This window comes from Cryptotermes secundus, unplaced genomic scaffold (genome assembly GCF_002891405.2).
Source record: "Cryptotermes secundus unplaced genomic scaffold, Csec_1.0 scaffold247, whole genome shotgun sequence".
Taxonomy (NCBI): Eukaryota; Metazoa; Arthropoda; class Insecta; order Blattodea; family Kalotermitidae; genus Cryptotermes; species Cryptotermes secundus.
Window position 1 is genome coordinate 2,320,132 of NW_019740656.1, and position 21,071 is coordinate 2,341,202.

At 43.4% G+C, this 21,071-nt stretch overlaps 1 protein-coding gene across 8 annotated transcripts in view; it reads right to left on the reverse strand.

The window, feature by feature from the left end:
* Positions 1-21,071, reverse strand: part of LOC111872382 (collagen alpha-1(XVIII) chain) — a 378,674-nt gene that overhangs the window by 222,104 nt on the left and 135,499 nt on the right. For all 8 annotated transcript variants that reach the window (XM_023866208.2, XM_023866202.2, XM_023866207.2 and 5 more), the window contains exon 3: positions 11,381-11,940. In XM_023866208.2, the coding sequence (XP_023721976.1) occupies positions 11,381-11,940 (560 nt within the window). The remainder of the gene's footprint in view (positions 1-11,380; positions 11,941-21,071) is intronic.

Here is a 21,071-nt window from a genome sequence, read left to right on the forward strand (position 1 = left end):
CTCCAAAGAACTTCACAGAGAAGAACCGTTGCACGGTTCAGTTTGTATTTTCCTGTGTTTAGGTAGAGGCCTTGCGACGAGCTGATCCCCCGTCCAAGGAGACCTACCGTCTGTAAACATGATCAAGAAACTGAGAAATCAGCCCTATGCTCCAAAGTGGGCGCGAGAGGAGATAAATAAGGGATGACCGTGGGGGTATTTCACTGGCCAGCCTAAATAAGCTGCAACCGCAGGAATGAAACAACAGGATCTTGTAACCCTTCAGAGGGCAGAGGTCACTACTGTGTTCTGACTCACTTCTTGCATTTAGGTGCTCTGTTCTCAGGATAAACATCAACCGTTTTCCCAAACAGCATTAATCGGTTTGTCTTTGTAATGTAGACGTGTATTTTTTGAGCTATAAACTCAATTTTTAAACATTATTTTGTCAAACCCCCAAAGGGTTGAATGAACACGGCCACGTGGACTTTTTTGTTTATATGAACGGAGCGAAATTTTTTTTTTCGTGCATGAACGAAGCCTAGGTAAGTCGTTTGTTTGTGAATGAAGCAAAAGAACATTTTTATATACGATTCCGGACATGACAGACGTCTGCTTGTGAGGACCTGCCCACAGCGTAACTCGAAAGGTCACAGTGATGCTACAGTCAAATGTGTAATGGCATAAGGCCTGACCTTTACGTTGAGCTGTCAGCTGGGCCTTCACTTACGTTACAAAACAGGTCACAAACTGCGACATTGTAAACAAGAGTGGGTATCTCTTCTGAATACATTTCTACCACTAACTAACTAACTAACTAACTAACTAGTGGCCGCGCCAAAGCTCAAGCGGTTAGTCGCTGGCTTCCCACCGCGGCGGCCCGGGTTCGATCCCGGGTCTGTTCAAGTGGGATTTGTGGTGGACAAAGTGGCGCTGGGGCGGGTTTTCTCCGAGTACTTCGGTTTCCCTTGGCAATCTTCATTCCACCAATTGCTCCATCATCATAATCACCCGGGGCAGGCTACAATAGGCCAATCAGTGGCCGCCGTGCCGAGTGGACACAGTTGGACTCCACCCCCCACTAAGAGAATGTTAAGCAAGATCTTTTTTCCTTTCTCTTTGCACTTTATGGAATGCAAAATATTCGAATTCTAGAACGAATAGTTCTCGTACGTTAAGCAAAAACCTCATTTTCGGGGGGGGGTTCAAAAATTTCTGGGGACAGTTAACCTAAAAATGGTTCTTGGAGCCGGGATAGCGCAGTCTGTATAGCGACTGGACTACGGGCTGGACGGCCGAGGCGTCGGAGTTCGAGTTCTGGTGGGGTCAAGAGTTCTTACTTCTACTACGGGCTCAGAGGTCCACCCAACATCATATTTAATGGGTACCGGGGTCTCTTTCCCCGGGGGTAAAGTGGCAGGGGCGTGAAGCTGACGACTCACCTCAAACTAGTGCCGAGGTATAAGAATGAGGATCTATACGTCCACTCCCCCATACGTCTTCACGGTGTAGTGTTTAGTTAGTTAAGCACAGGAGCAACTTTACCCCTCTTTACCTGGCATGATAACAAAGGGCATGCCCGTTGACGCGACTGGGCATAACCGAATTCATCTCATATGCGTGACGCCGGGAAAGATCGGCCAGTAGAATAGTATAATTATTCTAAGCATGTAACTGTTTGTCGCCTTGTCGTTTCCATGGAAACCAAACGCAGAACTGATGTCAGTAATCTTTGTCCTTTAGCGGCTGGACTTCAGTATGACGTGGGGTCACGGGAATGCTAGAAGTTTCTCTGGTTGACATTCTCCGCAAAACGTGCCCCTAGACTAAGAGGATTATGACGACGAGGAAGGCTCCCAGAGCCGTCAGACAGTAAAGCGTGGACACGGAACCAAGAGTCACTCTGCTGGCGACGACCAACAGTAATTCAGCATTCAGGTAGCCAATCCAGTGATGATGATAAAATTGTTCCTGTGCTTAATTAATTAAGCGCCAGGCTATGAAAACTTATGAGGACCTGAAGGTATAGGTCCACCATTCTTGACATCTGAACTAGATGAAGGTGAGTGGTCAGCTTCACGCTTCTGCTCCTTTACCCTCCCGGGGGAAATGCCCCGGGAACCCATTTTATAGGAGGCTGGGAGGGCCTCAGAGCCAGTCTGGACGGCGTGGAGAAGAGGAAATAATAATAAAAATTATTATNGTCTTTCAAGGACTATAATACGATATAGGGCGGGATTAGTGGAAGGGTTATCTATGGAGTATATTGAGTGTATGAAGGGAAATTTCTCTGGTATTTTCAAATACTAAATTTTTGGCTCTATTTACTTTTTATTGAGTAGAACCTACAGTCAAGTTACGTCTACAAACTCGATATTGTTCCTCTGATATTAAATAAAATTGGTCCTTTGCTTCTTAGGGCGGAAACATGCAGCATATCGAATCAAAGCGATTGGCTGAACAGATGCATGGCATTAAATTGAGTATTAATAATAAAGAAGATGTTTTTTCCTAAAGTTGTACAGATGTATCAGTTGTCTGTGTATGGAGGAAAAGTTGAAGATAATAATACGAGACTCTGAACGTCGCTGTCTGGTGCCATCTGAGAATCCCGGGTTCAAACCTCTTATAACTCTAACAACAATTAAACCGTTGTAGCTATTTAGGAACAGAAGATGCCAAAAGTACTTACTGGGATGTAGCGCCGTGTGACCCTGTATAAGGTCACCGACGTTTCGCAGGACTCTACTATCTCCATCATCAGGATCGGAGATTAAGCCATGCAGGCAGCAAGTATCAAACATCAAATTGAGTTCCTGTAGTTTCATTTATTCTTTGAGCCTCAAGATAATGGAAGGATGTTTCTCTGAAACTTCGGCGATATTCTATCGGACTACACGGCGTCACAGCCCAGGAGACAGTACTATTCATAGTCACTGCTTTCAGAACCTCCGATCTACCGCACTCACTCACGTAGCTGAGCCCTTCTTGAGAAGCCGCCAATTCTGCAGCTACTCAAGAACTTCCCAACATTTTATGGAACACGAATGTTCATTACCGTGTTCGCAACAGCCCTCCACTGGTCCCTATCCTGAGCCAGATCAATAAGCTCTAATAAGAGGTGCATGTTTTAAATATAAACGCCATATCCAACAGCTATTCTATTGTTGCGTGCGTATCAGTTATTCATTTAGCCGTTACTTAGCAGCGGATAGTTTCTTCCGGCTTCCCGTCATTATGTCACAGCTTGTGGATGTGCACTATACAGGAAAACACCGCCAGACTGCAGAACTTGCTTCTCTGCCAAGTGCATGGAAGGCATCTGCAGACTTCTGCAGCTTGTTACAACACAATCTTCCGCTGCAACATCGACCGATGTACGCATGCGTGGTGATGGCTTGTGTTAATGGAGAGCTGAATTTGTCAGTGTTTAGTACAGGTCGTGACTAAGTATGTGATTTCAATATTCGTTGAGCGAGAGGGGGGAGGGAGTTGTCAACAGATCAGCGCTTATGAACTATTCAGCATACACTTAAACGCATTTTATATTCTACTAGTATTTAGAAGACACAAACTCTGTTTGCAGCTGTTGCTCTACATAAACACCAATTCCACTCATTTCATTTCGACAGATGTTTTCTGCATTGTCCACCTTCCTTCCATTTTCGTATCACGTTTCCAAAATCGGTTGTTCCTTTTGGAGATCTGGACAATGAAAAATACAGTCTTCTTGGATGTACCGTGGTAAACGCTCACCGACGTTTCGGGGGAAGCTACTAGATCCAATTTCAGAATCGAAGAGTAAATCAAGCAACCTGCAGGAAAAGGTCAGTTTCTCTATATCTTGCTGGGTAATTGCTTGGTTTAAGCTTCGAACCTTGAAGACAGCGTCAGACGATGCAAATTCTGGTGAAATGGAAAATATCTTGAAGGGAAGTGGTCGTGGCCTATTGAACTTCGACTTCGAAGACAGCGTCGGACGATGGAATTCTGGTGAAGTGGAAAGGATCTGGACGGGAAGTGGTCGTGGCCTATTGAGCTTAAACCTTGAAGACAGCGTCGGAAGATGCGAATTTTGGTGAAGTGGAAAGGATCTGGACGGGAAGTTGTCGTGGCCTAATTGAGGTACTATCTCGGGATGGTCTGTAGATATAACGAGACACTTTAGTAAGGACAGTCGGTATCTCGACAGATATACGAACTGAAGATCTCCCGAATAGAAGTCCTCAGAGTTACCCTCTTGTTCAAGACACGGTAATGAAGCTCGAGATCCATATCAGCTTCCTTATTTGGGCGCCTCATGAAGGATTGCTTACCAGGAAGTTATACTGAAGAACGAGATATGTCACTGTTGTTCTAAACGTTTAGGAGCGATATTTTATGGACGTGACGTAGACGCCGTCCCTCATGCGGCTGTCAGGAGACCGCTCCGTCTCGGTGATCTCATTAACCTGATGACAACTGAATTACTCACACGAGTGTTTTATAGGCGAAGTAAGAACGCGGTTATGGCAGTTGCTAATGCGACTTTAAATGTGCCATATTTTCTAAAAGCACCGATCTTAAAAAAAGAAACGATGAGAACTCACTCTCGGTATTAAATCTCAGTGTGACGCCGTAAAGATGAAGGCCTGCTTGCTTCCATACAACCGCCCCCGCTCTTACGAGTGTTTACGCTCCTGAAGAGAGTTCGTAAAGAGAAATTTCGTAATGAGATCGTCTTTTCTTACGTTCCAGAACGAACAAAGGAATCACCAAAACGTAGAAAAGAACATAAATAAATCGGAAACGTTCAGATTACGCTATAAATATCGGTGACACTATTGTCATATAAAAGTGCCCCAAAAATATTAAGAACTGCTAAATAAACAGCAAAATCTTACACGGAGCACAGCAGAAGGTGAACTGACTGCAATAACGCGTTCTTTCCGTTTTCGTCCGCATGTATCGGTTTTTGTTCGGAGGGATTTCGGATGAGAGAGTTCGAGTTCGGAGCGCAAGGGCATGCGCTTCTTTGTGAAAGTTCGTATGAGAAATATCGGAATACGAATCTTCGTAAAGCGAGGGCTGTCCGTATCATTACTGACCGCAGCGAAATTGGGGGAAAGAGCGCAGATAGTGTCTGACGGCCGGTGATTATGAAGAGTGAGGGGGAACTGAGGAAAAGACAGAGAACGAATATATAGAGGTGAGGAAAGAAGACAAGGAAGAATGTAAATAACAATGATAACTAATGTGGAAGGAAAGAAACACAGAATACAGAAAAAATAGAATAAAAGAGATTAGGGAGATAAAGAGTAAGAACGGAAATGAGAAAGGATAGAAACACTAAGAGAGTATAAAATAGGAAAAGGAGGAGAGAAATAACTAAATAAAAGAATGGAAGACGAAAAGGCAAATCAGAAAGTAGATAAACAAATCTAGAGAGAATAAATGAAACAAGGAAAAGGGGATACAAAATAATTTAAAACAAAAACTTGAAAAAATGAAACACAAATGGAGAAAGATGAAAGAAAACAGGAACATATCTCCGTGGCTTTAGTCCGCAAGCGAACTATACCGACCGAACGACCGCCGCTTGTTGGCGAAATTAGTACCAACTTTAGCGGATAGAGGGTGTCGCGTGGTCAGCGCAACGAATCCCCACGGCCGTTAAAAGTAGCAAAAACGGAATGAATGGAAATAAGATAGGAAATGAAGTAGGGACACATATGGATGGATAGACAGGCACAGAGTGAGCAACATAAAGAAAGGAATACAGAATAATTTACTTCCGAATGACTTCCAAACATGACACAACGCTAGTACCCCATGAAATATATAAATCTTGTGGTCTGTAAGATATATCGACGCAACCTTCAAGCAACAAAACATTGCACATGAAGTGGACTTACCTCACTCTCGCACTGTGGCGCGTTGGTTGGGGCTACATCCCCCGGATGTCGCGGAAGACAGACAGTTTGACGAGAGTGGAAGCAAGAGGCCACGGTTAGCAAACAAATGAACGGACGTGCCCCATACAATAGTATTTGTAGTGGAAGACAATACTCAGGGCAGAACACTACACTCATCCCTTGCGCTCTAATACAACGCCATCCACCCTGTCACAGGGTTCTACGCCCTCGATGCATGAGTGTCAAACATTCACAGAGTCCAGGGATCGAATCTCAAAACCCAATACCAATTCAAGGGTCATCTTCAGTAGTTGACAGCAAAATTACAAGAGGACCATTGTCCTTTCAGCAGAAACAATTCTGAACAAAACAGAAGAGCTTCTGCAGCCCAACATCCATTAATTTGTTACAACAACCACACACGTCATCATCAGCGGTACTTTATATAAACTTCGTTAAACTGTGGTTTCCCAATCTGTGGGTCTCGACAGTCTGCAGGGTCGTCGAGTCCTCTGTAATTATTTAAAGCTGATTTGTAACCAACCACAGTTTCGAATCAGATCAGTAAATAAGTAAGATATAATAGAGAAGTTTTCGGAAATTGTAGCTGCAGCTGGCGAAATGTTTCTCGAATATTTTCGTGGCTGAACAGGGACACTGAATAGCTTACTGTAGGTGTAGATAGGCTGTAAAGCTATTTAGGTTCCTGCTGTCACCGTACAGCCTGACAGGGACCTGCAACAGTGTGCAGAACTGCACTTTTCGTGACTGTACAGAAACATTTTATAGCTTACTGTAGGTGCAGAGAGGCTGTAAAGCTATTTAGGTTCCTGCTGTCACCGTACAGCCTGACAGGGACCTGCAACAGTGTGCAGAACTGCACTTTTCGTGACTGTACAGAAACATTTTATAGCTTACTGTAGGTGCAGAGAGGCTGTAAAGCTATTTAGGTTCCTGCTGTCACCGTACAGCCTGACAGGGACCTGCAACAGTGTGCAGAACTGCACTTTTCGTGACTGTACAGAAACATTTTATAGCTTACTGTAGGTGCAGAGAGGCTGTAAAGCTATTTAGGTTCCTGCTGTCACCGTACAGCCTGACAGGGACCTGCAACAGTGTGCAGAACTGCACTTTTCGTGACTGTACAGAAACATTTTATAGCTTACTGTAGGTGCAGAGAGGCTGTAAAGCTATTTAGGTTCCTGCTGTCACCGTACAGACTGATAGGGACCTGCAACAGTGTGCAGGGTTACACTTTGCGTGACTGTACAAGAACATTTTATAGCTGACTGTAGGTGTAGAGAGGCTGTAAAGCTATTTAGGTTCTTACTGCCACCGTACAGTCTGAGAGAGACAGAACGGAGTGAGGGGTCGCTGTATCATGAATTCCTAGAGCCTCTCGATAAACCCTCTCCATCACAATATACCAGACGGTGGGCTTATTTCCTTCTCTCCCATTCCCTTCTAATTATCCGTTTCTCCCGTCTTCTTATTCTCCATTATATTTCCTTTTCTTTCTTCCATGTCCTATTCTCTCCTTGTCATGTTCCTGGTCATTTTTCTACTATTCCTTATCCTTCAGCTGCTTCTCCTTTATCACAACTTCCTCTACATCCTCTTCCTCATCTCTTTTGCTTCATTTTCTTCTTCCTAAATATTCTGACCCCCCTGATAAGCCCAAAACGCCTTCACACCTCATGAACACAGTCATCATTCACCGGAAAAACTTTTATCCGCCTAACGAAGCTATCAGTAGTGTAGACAATATACCGTCACGTGACAGTGAGCCATAAACTGGAAACGCGACGCACCTGATGCAGCGTCCTGGCTGTAACCTCGTGTAATTGAAGAAAATCGCGATAAACATGCTCAGGATCAACGGTTAGGGCGCCGAGATTTGAACCCAAGGATTTACCGAACGCGAAGCAGGAACACTGACCACACCAACGCAGATCCTGATATGAAAATTATAAAAAAAAAATACAAAGCAAATAAACCACGAAAAGAAGGTGTGAGGGAAAACTGTTCAGAAATTATTCTTCTGTCATTCTATTTTATGGTCATCGTCAGCTTCTAAAAATAATTCCACGAAATCTTTTAGCACGTCACAAAGTGGCCGAGTCGATATTTAGACCCCGTCCAGCTTTACGAGCTCCCACCTCGTTAAAGTGCCGAAGAGAGCGTTTCAGTCGCATGTTAACACGCGGAAACAGATGCAGTATTAAACAGCCATGTTTGTATAATTATTTCATACTTCTGAGAGATAACAAAAGATAGTTTGCCCCTTTTATGGGGATGTAACACGAAAGCGCTGCAGGTGACGTCATCATTCTGAATATGCCTGAGCACAGTTTGTTTACACTACGAACTTAATATAAAGTAATTGGATGCGAGAGGCGTTAAGCAAACTTCAAGACCACAGCCGCCATTCAAACCCAGACAGGGAATAACAACATTCAGCTTCATTTTATTACACCTAACACAAAAACACATAAGAGAACACACTGAGAGCTTCATACTGCACTGTTTATGTAGCTATTGTGTGTGAAGGCAAATGACACGTTAATTTCATCACAACGGATTGAATATTGTGTCTTCGCGGAAGTGACGTCACTGGGCAACTAAGTGCGGCGGTAACGTTCCAAGACTCACATTCAGAAGATTCTGTGTTTGAACCTCAACCGGTACACGCGGTATGTTGACTAAGGTTTCGTGTCTGTCCTCATTTCTTCCAGGTAAATACCACGATATCACGAGGGAGAGTCAGTAAATTGGACAGAAATGGAATTAAAACAGCTGTAATGGAAGTAACAGGTTTCCAATGTGAATCACTAGGTAGCAGCACAGTCCAGCTTCATGAGTCTAGGTAGCAGACGCGCAGGCGCATGTTCGAAGGCAGGTTTCAGTAGTCAAAATGGCGACCGTACTTGAGGAATTTACTACCAAAGAGCAGTGTTCTGTTGTGTGATTTTGTTGGCAAGAGGTCTCAATGCAAAGGATATCCATAAATAAATATTTCCTGTTTGTGTTGGGAAGTGCTTGTCGCTTAATAAGGTTCACAACTGAGTGGCAAACGCTTCGCTGATGATGTTGAAACGGAGGTGCGGAAGTGGCAACATCCGAAAGACTTCTAAACTGTGGGTTTCGACGTACTGGCAAAGCGACGGGACAAGTGTATCAATGTTGGTTGTTGACATGTCGGAAAATAAATGTTTTTACCAAGTTCGCATATCCATGTTTTACGTTTTATGTCCATTTGCGAAATATTTACTGACTCTCACTCGTATTAAAATGGGTAAATTAGTATTTCACCGTAGATCATTAAGAGTTACCATTGCAGTCAAGAGAGCATTTAGGAACTTCATAAACAACTGAATTCGAGTCCAGAGATTATATTCTAACATTAGTAGCGTCAACCCACTGGGTGTCAATGTAATCGGCTCGTAAGTTCGCAGATCCACAAGGCGGGAAGTCGTAGGCTCAGGTACGACTGCTAAAAACGCCTAAGCTGATAGTGGTTAAGAACACTTGAACAAGAAGACCCACAATGCTTCCCTAAAGTGACCTCCAAAAAGCAAGGTTAATACATCACCTGAAAGACAGTTTATTCCTGTAATCATCATCACACCATTCCTGACTGCCATCTACTGATAAACTGCTATACTACTCGAGCGTGATGGTTTTAAAGCCAGTACCGCGAGCCGATCTATTCCACATATGGCAAGCAAGTGGCCAAAATACTGTCCACATCAAGAGTAACAGTCAAATATAAATAAGGCCCCTTAAAGTTCTATACATGTCGTTACAGGTAAAAGACAAAATGTTTTATAACTTGGTATCAATTATGGGTATTCCCCAATGCCGGTCCTGAAATAAAACACATTTTAGGCAGTACATGACTATTATATACAGCAGACATGTCCAACGCGTCGATCGCGGGACGATTTTTGGTCGATCTCATAGGCCTATAAGGAAATTATATGTGAAAAGCATGTAAATTCGCTTGTGATATAATGTGATTATATTCAGATTTTGAAGGGAAAATACGCGTTAAAGTAGTCTGTACTTTCAGTGTGTGTTGCTTTTACAACAAACATCATGTGTCTTGTTATTTTTACCAATGTTTTTGCTTAAAGCGAGGTACGACGATAAGAGGGGGTGGTAGATCACTGCAAGTTTTGACAGTAAAAAGTCGATCACAACCTATTTGAAGTTGGACATGCCTGATATACAGTAACAAACACATTTAAATTCAAAAACCAAAAATTTCTGCCCACTAATCTGGCGAACGAATCACACCATTCAACAAACAAATATACAAATCAGTTAACGGAATATGAAAGAGGTGCATGCTTAAAAGAATATTGTACAGTTCGGTAGATAAATTAACTACAGTTCATCTGAGAACTTCTCTAAAAGAAAAGAATAAATGTGAAATTCCCATCTGCCTCTAGCTCTCTACGTGTCCAGGTTTGTCTCTCGTCTTCGCACATACAGGTCACTGGAGGCGTGAAGAATATACAGAGTGTCCCAGGAGGAATGGACCAAACTTCGGGAGGGTGTTCCTTATGTTAAAGTATGCCGATATAACCCAAAACACCTATGTCCAAAGTTGAACGGTTACGGAGATAATGGCCAGAGAAGTGTCAAACTTTGACCGGGGTTGCACACTTGTTGATTACAAAATACATATTAAAACTGGCAGGAATATGTGGATTCTGTAATGTTAATAATGTACGTAACATCAAACTAACTTGTGAGTGACAGGAAGCCATAAAAGTGAAGTACAAAATACTCGCTCGCCATGTCATAATTGTCCTTAGGTTTCCAAGCAGTATACATAACACATGACTGGCGAGCGATGACGTAACGTGCTGACTGCGCGTTCTGGTATGAGCCAACTACATAAGCACGGCTAGGGAGTATCATCGCACTCAAGGACAAACATAGATAAGGGCTCTCAGCTGAGAGGTACAGAGAGGTACAGTGCGTGGACCTGCCAGAAGACCACACTTTTCTTGGGCCATTATCTCCGTAACCGTTCAACTTTGGACATAGGTGTTTTGGGTTATATCGGCATACTTTAACATAAGGAACACCCTCCCGAAGTTTGGTCCATTCCTCCTGGGACACCCTGTATATATATATTCGCACATATTGTACAGTCCAACGTAAATAAGAATCATCCTTACTAAACTCTCCGTAAATCCATAATAACTCATTCTAACTTAGCCCCTTGAAGGAATGTGGCATGCAGACCTGTTGCTAGCCAACGACCACGAAACAAACTATACAACGGTCGTTGCTAAGTAATGTCACTGTCACCGTTGCGACAATAGAGCTACATAATCTGAATTAACCAATATGTAACAAGTTTTTCAATTTACTCTGAAGTAAGCGCTTGAATATGCTGCAGTGAAGGATATATTCTTAATTTTTTCATAGTACACAACAGTAAGATGTGATTCGTTCGTCAGCAATGTCCTTGACAGCGTTATGTTACTTACGTCGAACGCCCCTTTGATGATAGGTCCAGCCTGACCGACATATAGCGTTGACGCCGAATCGAAGACAAGTTCCTGTGGAGTTCTCTTCGTGAGGACAGTGTCGTACTCTTGACAGTTGAAGAAGAGCGTCACATTATCGGCCGTGACACGCAGAGCGAAGCGTGTCCACTTCTTTACAAAAGACGGCACAACAAAACTAGCGATAGTCTGTGAAGCGAAGTTACTATTCACATCGGTGTACAAGAGACTGATGTTTGCGCTTCCGGGCTGGGAAGGTCCTGCAGGTGCGATCTGAACTCCGAGTTGCACCACTGTCTCCAGAGGATTCACCACAGAAAAAAGGAAACCGCCTTCAGCTGTGTTGGGTCTCACTGTCGCGACGATAGAGAATTCACTGTACAATTTCTCTGGAATGAACAGACGATACGGCGACTTTATGTCAGAACCTGGCCGCAATCCGAAGGCTGGAAAGCCGTCCAAACCGTTATCAAAGAACTGTGTCTTAGGATCGTCGAACGGAATCTTGATTGCCTGAAGGATGTCATGGTCTGGGATTATATCTGCAACAAACAACATTATAACATTACGTCACTAACATACAACAATCTGCGAAATGTGCATGCATAGAGAACAACCCATAATCTTTTTAACGCTTTGAATCCCTGCCTTTACTATATGTACCACCTGCTTTAACGCACTAAAACTCTGCATTCTGCCCCACAGAGTGTATTTGTGTGCTCCATATGTTTCTCACAAAAAACAGCGACTGTTTCCCTAAACAGCATTAACCGGTTGGGCTTTGTAGCGGAGACGTAATGTGTTTCCTGTGAGGCACGGACTGAGTTTTCTGCCCACGGAGTGTATTTGTGTGTTCCGTGTGGTTCTCACAATAAACAGCGACTGTTTCCTTAAACAGCATTAACCGGTTGGGCTTTGTAGCGGAGACGTAAAGTGTTTCCTGTGAGGGACGGACTGAGTTTTCTGCCCACAGATTGTATTTGTGTGTTCCATATAGTTCTCAAAATAAACAGCGACTGTTTCCCTAAACAGCATTAACCGCTTGGGCTTTGTAGCGGAGACGTAATGTGTTTCCTGTGAGGTACGGTCTGAATTTGTATATATTACTTACAAGAAATTCAGTTCTTAAGGCAAAGTCAAAAGGGTTAAGTATGGAGCAAGCATCGAGAGTGTGGGATATGCTTCATTTCCGTACTGAAACACTTCGCAACGCACAGTACGAGAGCTGTCAGCAAGCCACAGAAGTCTTCTGCAACTGTTCGTCTCCTGAAGCCCACCTTTGTTTGCAGTTATGGACACTTTATTTAAACAGACGAACAAGGAAGAGCGTGACACTGACTAATTTAATGGAGAGGGAAAAAAATTCTTAAAGGTCACACTTTGACGAAATAGAAAGTTAACTGCATCATGACTGCAGTCATCTCCTACTCTCAGTGTCAGGTTGCCTTCTGCACGTGAAACGGCTCAAGGGGCAATTATGGTACTAATGTCACTACAGTTCCAATTGGGCAGTTCCATGGGAATTGGCTTTGAACATCATAACGCTGACGTCACAAATAAGTAAGGATGGCTAGATATGCAGACCAACACAGCTTGCAAACATACACACACAATACAAATATACATACACACATGGATGAATATGTGGACGGGCGGGCAGGCAGGCAGAGAGACAGACAGATAGAGAGGGAAGTAACTAAATTTTCCCTGATAATTTCATTATCACTAATAGAAAGTAAAATTTACAATAAGGAAAATAATTATAGACTGTGATGCTTATGGACGGTATCCGAGAGAGTCAGATGGGATGCGTGGCAGTTTGTAAACACGGTCACTGAATACTGATCTTTCCATCATGGACAGATACATACACAGACAGGCAGACAGACAAAGAGAGAGACAGGTAGGACGGATACATTGATAGGCGGATGGATGGGTGAATAGAAGCGATGGAATTAGAGAAAAAGATAAGACAGGAAGTAGAGACAGAGAATCGAAAGGAGAGAATAGCAAGTCAGCAAACGAAGAAACAAACAAACGAAGAACAGATATTTCGGAAGCATTTCCAGACACCAGATCTGACCAACGAACAGCCGTGTCATCTTACACTTAAAGCACGGCGAATTACGTGTCTAGCAAGGGGAACACGGGCCCGATGAAGTGCCTGAGTAACGACAACCCGCCACACAGAGGAGAATGTCTGCTTGCATAACATACATGCTTTAGTTCCGAGAGAAAGGGAGAGGAAGAAGAGAACAGCGAGAGCGAGCGGGATGGATGATGCTGGTTTCTCGTCACTTCAAAGTGCGATGAGACATCAGCAGATGGCAGCAAAATGTAGCCAGAGCACGCATGACTTGAGCTCGGCGGGAAGCATTTAACTATATTATATTATATTTTTAATTGTAATTAATTTTAATTAAACGACGCTTTCAGTCTCGAGACTACATAGCCTCGGTAACAGGATTGTTACTGAATATGGAGCAGTCGGCTGAACAGAATATATCACTATTTAATAACCATTATTTAGCTTATCGCTATAATAATTGTAATTATAAAGTTAAAAAGGTGAACTTGTCCCTGCGCTTAACTAATTAAGCACTACACCATGAAGATGTACGGGGGAGTGGGTGTATAGATCCACATTTTCTTGGCCTCGGCACTAGCTGGAGGTGAGTGGTCAGCTTCATGCCCCTGCCACTTTACCCCCAAGGAAAGAGCCCCTGATACCCACTGGATATCACGCTGGGTGGGCCCCAGATCCGGTCTAGATGATATGGAGAAGAGAAAATTCTGACCCTACTGGGACTCGAACTCTGACCTCTCGGTCATCCAGCCTGTAGGCAGTTGCTATACCGATTATACCCCGGCTCGTAGTCATTGTAATTGTCTACTTTTATAATTATTAAGATATTCAGTCTTTGGAAGGGTTAATGTAACTACAGTAAAACTTGGTTATAGCAACATCGGTTTCTGCGACACCTTGTCTATTGCGTCAAATATTCAATGGTACGAACTAATTCCTCGTAAAGCAACTGTTTTTATACCTTGCTTAGTACGACATGCACAAATGCATCAACCTCGTATGTAACGTCATTTTCATTCCTGAATTTCTCTGATATGGACATTGAACGTAATTTAGAAAGTGTGTATTGGGCAAGTAACAGGAAACAGATGAAGATAACTGATTACTGTACTCGTATCTAGGTACAGTAAGGCACAACAATTGATGTAATCTACTGTAATTTGGTGAGTAGGCCTACCTTTAATATACAGTATTAGTGCGGTGTGTATTGTCAGTGAGAAGCGCTGTAATATGTCTTTGATAGTACACATTTGGGCAATTCCACGTTAATGTTACGTTAGTCTGTACTTAACTATGCATTTCACTAAAAAAATGCAACATTTTAACTCGGTTTTGGTAGATTTTTACGTGACTAACATAAGGCTACTGTGGAAGTGCCCATTTCGGTTACAACGACTTTCGTTTATAACGACGCTATTTTTAGGTTCCTTTGATGACGTTATAACCAAGTTCTACTGTATTTCGACATCTGTCGCTTAATAGCTGTCAAGATCCTGATGACAGACGTTTGCAATTCTATTTATTATTTTCTTATTTGAATCAAAGTTCTGTCCGCTCATGAGGATCTGTGATAGCTTTCACTTCTCTTGTCGACGAAGACACGAAGTAAAAAGGCACACACATCTTTATGACAGCTTGATCAAATATTCCCAGATGACTGATCCTCGTTCTTGTTAAGGAAACACAGACCAACATAAAATGGCTGCATTTATTGCACGCAATTAGTAGCGCCTACTCATCCGTGACATTTCTTATCCAGAAAAACTGAAGAACACTCACCTAATGATGCTCAAATTTCTTCTAAATAACATGTAACAATCCAGATCGTACCTAACAGAAAACACATTACGTCTCCGCAGAAGTTAAGTAGTCGGGATAGCTCAGTCGAAAGAGCGACGGGCTACAGGATGGACAACCGAGGTTCGATTCGAGGCAGGGGTAAGAGATTTCTCCATTCTCCACCCTGTCCAGACAGGCTCTGGATCCCACCCAGCCTCCTACCCAATGGGTACCGGGGGATCTTTCCCAGGAGGCAAAGCGGCAGGGGCGTGACTCTGACCACTCACCTCCATCCAGTGCCGAGACCATAGGTCTTCATGGCGTGGGGCTTAATTAAATAAGCACAGGGACAAATTTATCTTTTACCTTCACACTCACTCATAAAGCTGAGACCTTCTTGAGAAGCTGCCAGTTGTGCAGCCACTTAACAACTTCCCAGCATTTTATGGAACCAGAGGGTTCATTACTGTGTTCACAAGAGCCCTCCACTGGTCCCTATCCTGAGACAGATCAAGCAAATCCAAACTATCCCACTCTATCTCTCTAAGATCCATTTTAATATTGTCCAACCACCTATGTCTTGGTCTTTCCTGTGGTCTCCTTCCTTCCGGCTTTCCCACCAATATCCTATATGCAGTCCTCCTCGCCCAAATTCGTGATTATGCCCTGCCCACCTCATCCTCCTTGACTTCATCATTCTAATTATATTTGGAGAAGAGTACAAGTTATGAAGTTCCTCATTATGCAGTTTTCTCCAGCCTCCTGTCACTTCATCCCTTTTGCCTTCACAACTCACACGAAAATAAATCACCGAGCGGTGTGTTATAGCGGTCACGCTATAGACTTGCTTTCGGAAATTTTTGGTTTGAATCTGTGGAAAATGTGGGAATCTAAAAAGAGTTTGACGTGGCTTTCCACAGCCACTCCATACAAATACCGAGAAAATGTCTCGAGTGGAGTATGTCGCCCGTCCAAGGAGTCCTCCCGTCTGTGTAAGACAAGATTACGGAACTGAAGAAGAGGCCAGGGCCCTACAAAGGGCTGTAGAGCCGTTGATGTTGAATGAATGGAGTCGACAGCTTCTTTCCAAATCATTTATAATTCATTCTACAATCCGAGTCTACACAGTATGAGATGCTGAGAGCGCCGTTAAACAAACAGGAGACTATAAAAACAAACTTCGTGGCCTGTACTCCGCAAGCGAACTATATCGGCCGAGCGACCGCCGCTTGTCGGCGAAGTTAGTGCCAACTTTAACGGATAGAGGGTGTCACGTGCTCCGCGCAACGGTTCCCACGGCCGTTAATCTCGGTTTTCTAGACCGGAGCCGCTGTTTCCTTTAAATACCTCCTCAGTTATCCTCACGAGGCTGAGTGAACCCCGTTCCAGACCCACTATTGCTCAGAAAATGTGGATCTCTAGCCAGGAACTCTGACCACTAGACCACAGAGGCGGTCAGACAGAAGGACGAGTTCCCGAGCCACACAGTAAGACACAGGAGTCAGAGTCTGTTTCTGGTTTCCCCTTATTGTAATCCTTGCTTGTCTTCTTTAAATATGCCTGAACCTTGAAAATCCAAGAGAAATCGTTTGTGTTAAGAAGTGTAAAAAAGGCATATCTCAGTAACACTGAAAATTCTACATCATTCTTGCATGTAGACAAAGGCAAAGAAGAAAGGACAGAATAGAAGTAAGAGGGGAGAATATCCTTTTAAAAGCATGCGTGAATTTTTAACTAATGAGTCAGCATGAATAAAGAATGACAAGGGTAGGAAGGAAGAAAGGGGGAAGAAGAGTAATTATTAAGTCTCGAGAGCTCCAGGCATATTTTCTGTTTTACCTTCTGATCCTCACAGGAGAGATTGTTCTTCGGGTAATTCGTCCGGTTTAGAAAGGTTCTGTAAGATCACATAAATAGGTTTTCGCGTTCAGAAATGTGCATGAAGTACTAAGGTGTACGTAATGTGGAACCGAATACTAAAACCCGATCGATGTGAGGAGATATGCCAGTTCCATCCAGGGAAAAGTCATATTGGAGGGCTATCACCGAGGTTACTGCGAAATTATCTAAAAGTCCGCTCCGCGCAAGTCGCAACGAGTTCGCGTGAACACCGATTGAGGCGCCACTTGACGACTGCAATATACAATCACAGCAAAGTACTGATAAGGTTAACATCGTACTAAGCTCAATGCATGACTTGAACTGAACACATCAGACAAAGATGCCCGAAAGTACGTGACATTTCAGACTTACTGCACATCTTTGAGTGTAGCGTTCTTGGTTGAGGCACTATGCTACAAGTCGGAAGGTCGCGGGTTCGATTTCCGATGAGGTCATTGGATTTTTCAATTGACCTAATCCTTCCAGCCGCCCTATGGCCCTGGGGTCGACTCAGCCTCTAACAGAAAGGAGTACCAGGAATCTTCCTGGGGTTAAAGGGCGGCCGATGCGTAAGGCTGACAACTTTACCGCCATCTGTGAGCCGATTGTCTAGAGAGAACGTGGGAGCCTCGACGTCTCACAACCCTATGGGCCTCCACGGCCTATTATAGAGATAGCTTTACCTTTCTTAATTGTAAGACGAGGTACGAATTAAACAAGCCATTTCACTTTGAATGCTTGTGTTTCAAGTTACAAGAGAGAGAAGTTTTGTTCGCGATTGGCATGGCCTTAGGCTGATGACCGAATCATCTTTAGGTAGGTAGCCTCGCGCATGCGCATTCCTAGTTTTCTTGCTCTTACTGTTCCGTCAAATTGCTTATAGTAAAATGTCTTAAATTATGTAGACGATAAAACTTCTCATACACAAATAAATGAAAGCAGATTCTAATTCAGAATTTTAATCATCTGTGCAATTTAAGGAATCTTATTTTAAGTATTCATTCCCCATAACAACGTGACATAAAACATGGATTATTAATGTAAACTTTAATAGCAGATGCGAGTCGGATCGTTCCTGAAGATGATCTCAAGAGGTCGGAACATGTCAGTAAAGAGGCAAAACTCAATTATACTACGTACATTAGGAAACGAAGGCGTGTGGAAGAGTGGAGGTATAATCCGTGTGTTCTTAATTTCTGCACTTGGATTCCGTCGCCTTTATCCAGAAGAAAGGGGAACTCATTCGATAGGAGGTTGGGTGGGTCCTGGAGTAGAGAAAAATACCCTGCCCCTACCGAAAAACGGCCCCCGAATCCTTAGCTGTAGAGCCCGTAATAAAATCACTATACTGGCCGAGCTATCGCGGCTCCCGCTATAAATAGCTCACCCTGTATAGCGTCTAATTGTGGAGCGGCTGTTGCCTATTTCATAGCATTATTCGGGAATCGTCTGGGCGGGCTAGGTCAGGGCACTCAGTGACCTGGCCGAGATAAGAACAGCGCAAAACTCAAATCAGGTTATCACTTGAGGGGACTTCCTCAGTTTCATATTCGTAACGGAAACACACGGCTTTTTTCTTGTAGTTATGATGCGAATATTTCAATTCTATGGGCATAAATTTCATGGCTGATCCCCCCAAATCGAACACAGTAAATCTTCTGAATCTCCTCTCTTCTGATCGTCACAAATTTCACTTCCCGACACTTTACCTTATTCACTTCCCAACGGTTTACCCTCACTACTCTACTATTAGGAGAAGTGGACACTTCTTGGGAAATTTCAAAGCGGACAATTTTGTACCCTCCGTGAAATATGTTTCTCACTACTCCCCTGTTCTCTCTCTGTCTCTGTCTCTCTCTCTCACTCAGGGGTCAATGGCTTTTACGTGAACGTTATATCACAGAAGAGAGCACGCTTCATAGCCATGTTAACACAAACACGACTTCTTCTGGTGGGATCTACTTCGTTTTATTGCATGGCTTCACTTTTAATAGAGAAATGTTGCACACTGTGATCAATGAAACTTGATACGCGTCTCCCTCCAGCTAAACAACTATGCAGCATCGTAATGGTTTAATTAATTAATTTTATATATCCATTCCCTCCACTGTTTCTGCCGTGTCTGGTTATGCCGTTCAATTCCCCGAACTAAACAAATAACGTCCAATTCAGAGCCTTGGGACCGTAATAAATATTACAAGATTCTCTGTTCGTCTCATTGTCCCTTCCGCGGTAGTTGCTTGAGGCCCTATGCTACAAGCCGGAAAGTCGCGGGTTCAAGTCCCGATGAGGTCATTGGATTTTTTCAATTGACCTAATCCTTCCAGCCGCACTAGGCTCTAGAGTTTATTCGGCCTCTAACAGAAATGACTACCAGGAATTAATTAAATAATTTTCCTGGGGTGTAAAGAGCGGCGACTGGCGCGTAAGGCTGACAACCGCACCGCCATCTGTGAGCCCACTGTCTAGAGAAAATGTGGAAGCCTCGACGTCTCGCAACCCTATGGGCCTCCACGGCCTGTTACATGGACAACTTTACTTACTTCATTTCCCCTTCTGTTTCTGTCTGCGGGCCTTAAGTTGACTTCCTCTTGTGGTTTATTTTACAGTGCCGTCCGGGTCTCGACTACATGGCCTCGAATGGTAGAATGAGAGCCCAATGACTAACTGGTAATGACCTGGTACGAAAAGATCGTGATGTACTGGAGGTACTACCTCGGAATTTGCATGGATACACTGGGGAAACCCACGACAATCCTCCAGCAGGATAGCCTGTGTTCCGGCAGAGATTCGAACCAAACACCTTTTCAATAAAAGTCGTTAGATTTAACGCTTCGGTAAGGCAAAAGAATACGTAAAGCAAGAAACAGGAGAGAAGAATCACTCTGTTTTCTTCTTGCTAATTACTTAGTTTGCTTACTCTGCGACCTTGGAGACACCTCCGAAACGTCCGTGGATTTCTTCAAGACTAGATGGCATTACATCCCGCTAGCTAATATACTCTTCAGAGTAAATCTTTTGAAGTTGGACGTAAACCTTAATCATTTTCATGTTATGAATGAGATATGCCTCTCTGAAGCCGCCATACATCCCTTTAATATCTTTTGTTTTCGTCTTCAGTGAACAGAAACTTGTGCTGCCATCTCTTGACACACTGAACTAACCAACTGTAGTTTCCAATAACTCGGCACATACATTGCTATGGAGACGTAAAACAAAAGGAATGTGCGTCTAATGAAAAGTTGAGAATGTGAGGGGTTTCCCTGTGCTCCTTCCACCAGTATTTCACTTCCGGAATTGCGTGCATTCCACTAATGACGTGGTAGGTCCATATGTTGGAAAGACAAAAGACAACAGCAGCCCGTGATGACTTCGTGCAAGATTGCAACACAAAACGAGAGAAAATGAACATGTATGATATGGTACACTCCTCGACTGTATGATTCTCTAGAGCCTAGAATTCAGTGACGTCTAAGCTCTCCTTCCAAAATTTTCTATGCACTTTTCTCTCATGACTGCCACATCCTTTACCCCTCCAATTATCCTTCATTTGATCAACATAATGTATAAATTATGACGATCCTTTTCGTATAATTTTCTGCAGCGTCATGTTAATTCCCCTTACGTAGGTCCAAATGCTTCCCCCAACACTCTCTGTTGAACTCTACATATTACAGACCAAAAGTAATGCATTCATCTGTACTTGTAATAAGTAATGTTACATCCTATTCGGGTCAGTTGCAACGAGTTCACGAGAACGCCGATAGAGATGCCACTTGAGGGCCTGCCACTGGGCATAGGCATCAGCTTTTGCGCATGAGCACTGCTCGTAAATAAACAAACAAATTCGTAATGGAAATATAGCTTAGGGCATTATCAATGAGAGATGAATTGGAAGAATGTTAGTAGCCGGAACCTTTAGGATGA